Source organism: Pterocles gutturalis, unplaced genomic scaffold (genome assembly GCF_000699245.1).
Source record: "Pterocles gutturalis isolate BGI_N339 unplaced genomic scaffold, ASM69924v1 scaffold26705, whole genome shotgun sequence".
In the NCBI taxonomy this organism is placed as follows: Eukaryota; Metazoa; Chordata; class Aves; order Pterocliformes; family Pteroclidae; genus Pterocles; species Pterocles gutturalis.
Window position 1 is genome coordinate 23,534 of NW_010139050.1, and position 3,659 is coordinate 27,192.

General features: G+C 48.4%; 1 protein-coding gene across 1 annotated transcript in view; it reads right to left on the reverse strand.

Moving 5' to 3' along the window:
- Positions 1 to 3,659, reverse strand: part of LOC104468943 (interferon-induced very large GTPase 1-like) — a 7,345-nt gene that overhangs the window by 2,371 nt on the left and 1,315 nt on the right. The window contains 1 exon segment of the mRNA XM_010083239.1: positions 1 to 3,659. This exon segment is cut by the window's left edge and continues 5 nt beyond it; it is cut by the window's right edge and continues 16 nt beyond it. Coding sequence (XP_010081541.1) covers positions 1 to 3,659 — 3,659 coding nt within the window.

Here is a 3,659-nt window from a genome sequence, read left to right on the forward strand (position 1 = left end):
TCATTTCATCCAGCTTTTCCTGCAGACGTCTTTGCCCTTCCATGTTCTGTTCCTTGGCCGTTATTTCCCCCACGTTCTGGTGTACAAACAGGCAGCCTGGGGAAAGATGGACTTGCTTCATCCTCAGAAAAGCCTGCACAGCAATCTGAAGGACGTCTTGCATTTCTGAAGGATTTTCTCCAAAGATATTGATCAGGGTCATGTTGCCGATGCCAATGACAAAGGTGGCCAGCTCGTTGTCATGGTTAAGGGACAGTTTATTGGCCAGCTCTATGGCACGAAGTCCCTCTGTGTCAACAACTAGCATGTAATCAAAGCCCAAATCCTCTTGCAGCTTCTCGTCCACTTTAATCAGCTGCATAAACGCGCCCCGGGTGCATCTCCCTGCGCTGACGTTAAACTGGAGACCAAACATGGCATTCAACAGGGTTGACTTCCCCGTGCTCTGGATGCCAAGCACAGAAAGAACAAACACTCGTTTGTCCCCTAGCTTCTCAATTAATCTGTCAAAGATTGCTCCAACCCATCGTAACGGTACGTAAGAAGCATCACCATCCATCAGCTCGATGGGATACCCTGAAGCCATCAGATCAGCTGCAATTTCAGGTAGTTTGACAAAAAATGTGTCCTTTGAGTTCATTGATTCCAGAGCCTCATAGATCTGCCCCACCTCTCTCAAAATATGCTCAAGGCCAATGGACGAATCGTTGATTTCGTCAGAGAAGGCATCTAAGTCACGTAGCAACTCATCTTTCAGAGTGTTTTTTTCATTGCTTTTCTTTATTGCCAGGATTTCGGACCATAACTGGTGATACTGTCTCTTCAGTTCATCAAGGCGATCGGAGGACAGGTCATCCATAAAGACCTTCATCCACTGCAGGAAGTATTTCTTGGTATCTGCTGGCTGTGACTGGAGGAAGCCGAGGACCGATTTCATCAGCTGATTGAGAGGGAATGCTTTGTCGAGTTGCTTTCTTCTTATCGCCAGCTTCTCTGACTCAATTTGGCTCCGATGATGCTCTATGCTTTTGTTCCTCTTCTCCTCCAAGCGAGTGAGTTCTTTGTCCTTTTTGCACCATAGGTTCCACAGTTTTCCTTGAAGAGGCAGAAGCTTGGATTTGATCTCAAACAACTTTTCCTTCTTCAGAAGCTCCACCAACGCCTTGGCCTCTTTTTTGGCTGTCACACATGCGTCTGTATCTTCATCGACTAAGAATCCGTGCTTGCGAGCTCTGTCCATGCAGGCATCAAGGCTGAAAAGTGTCTTAGACCCTTCCAGGAGCTCCCCGATTGTTTTTGTCAGCTTGTCAATTAATTCTGCTTCGTTTCTGTTCTTGATACCCATTTTTACGTTTTGGCTAGATGGGCCAGCTGCAATATTCTCTTTTTCAGTGAAAAGACAAACCAAAGGCCTTTGTGACTGCCACAGGTCGCGTAAAATTTTCATCCCTTTCTTGTCACTCTGATCAGCCTCGGATACAAAAGCCACGTTCACAGCAGATATCTCCTGTAAAAACTGCAGCTGTTCTTTGTGATCCCTTGCGTCTCCATGCAGGTTGCAGAAGGCAACACAGCAGTCAAAACTGGCATCGTCACCACCGCGAGGACAGTACCAGGAGATCTCCACGACACCTTTCATCAGCAAACAGTCTTTGGTGCTGCCTTTGCAATGTCGGTGAAAAAAAGTGTCGTGCTTCTGTTTGCTCAGCAGGGCATTGAGGATCTGAGACTTGGAAGAGGAGGGAGAACTGCCAATGCGGATGAAGGACACGATGGGTGTCTCTGCCTGATAAATTAGTTTGTTTTTGTAACTGTTAATTCTGGCCTCCTTTCCTGACTTCTCAGCCCCTTTCCAGCTCTTCTTGATTTGGCTGAGGGACCAAAGGGGGAACTCTATCTGTGACGTGCAGGGGTTTGGTACCAGGAGCGGTAGCGCAAACTGGCAGAAAGCGAGCTTTGTGGAGATGTACTGTCTCATGAAATCATCAGCACAATGAAAAATTGCCATCTGGAGGTCCATGGGGTGCACACGACTCTCCCTGGGTGCAGATTCGGGGGCTTCTTCCTCCAAATCAGTGAAAAAGTCATCAAAGGAATCCGAGGGTTCCTGCTCTTGCTCTGTGTTTTTTGGCACGGGGGCCAGTCCCGGGTTGCTCTCGTCTTTGCAAGTCAGGTACCTCACCCGATAATCCACGGTTAACAGCTTTTGCAAGAAGTAAAATGGCAGTTCGTTGTCCTTGCTGGGCTGGCTGTCATGTAAAGATGTCTCGTATATTATGTGGAAATCTTCCGTCCCCATTTTTCTTGGATAGTGACTCTCTAGTCCAAGGCGCTTCAGTAGGTGGAGGAACTCTTGATTTGCAATGGCTGGATTTGCTTCGGATTTGCTGCCGTCTGGTTTGGAACCAGACAGACTGGAAGGCTCTGTTCTTTGAAAAGTGTCTTCCATGTCTTCGATTATCCTGCGTTTCTTCAGGTCGTCACACGTGTCCTCCAAGTGCCCACTGATGAAGGACTGCAAGTCGCTCTCCAGCTTCTCCCAGTCTTTGCATGCGCTGTGCTTTTTCAGGAGAGTTTTTATCTCTGCGCACCACAGGTTGTTCATTTGATCTTCCATGAACACTAACCGCTCATTCTTCTGCTCAGGGGACATCACTTTGGACTCAGGTGTGACAGTCAGACCCGTCAGCAGCAGGAAGGCCTGGGCTCTGTAAACATCTTGCTCCTTCAGGCTCAAATACTCCTTGTTTCCCATTTGCATTTCATTGATCATGAAGTTAATTTCTGGATAGCCGAGGAGGCACTGAAAAGTGCTGCTTTCCACCTGGTATCCCGTGCTGGTCGTAACCAAGAGCACCAACAGCTCTATGTCTTTCTGTGCCCTTTCCTGGAGAAACTGCAGCAAGGAATAAACAGCTAGGCTTGCCATCAAGGTGGCTTTTATCTTTGCATCGTGAATGGCAGACGCAGAGGTTTCCAATGCGTAGGTCACCTCCTGGATGTGCTCCTTCATCTGCAGCAGGGTCTCGGTGAGATCTTCAAGCTCAGAAATGTTGGGAGTTTTGGGAAGCGTGTGCTCATTATGGAAGATCCATTGCATAATTTCAGAAGACCTGGAGAAGTCCTTGACAGAATAGACATGAGGATCCAGGAGGCACCTCAGCAGAGACTTGATATAGGTGGTGTTTTCTGGAGGTGACTGCTTGCAAAACAGCATGGTATTCACCAGGAACTCCTGCAGCGCTTTGTCCGACAGGCATACGTTGATCCAGACGCTATGGTTTTTGGTTTTTTCTTTCAGATTCTGTTTGAAATCTATCAGCGTGAGCAGTTTCTTTTCATCCACCGCCACCTCCCAGCCCTTCACGCACTCCACGAACTCTCTGGCCTCTTCCACTGCACTGACCAGCTCCTCTCCAAACATGGTGCCAACACTGTGGTTTGTGAGCGCTTCATACCCAGCCCTGAGGCTGCTGCTCACTTGGTAGACGGACTTAAAATCACCGCTGTGATTGAACAGGATGATATCCCACACGGGGATCAGCTGAAAGCCTCGGTCGATAACGCACCAGGTTGCGTTATTAGTTACGAGCCCCAGCTTCCACTGAGGCAGACAATCTGTCCCCGATGGGCCCCCTGTGTTGGTCACGTAGAGCTGA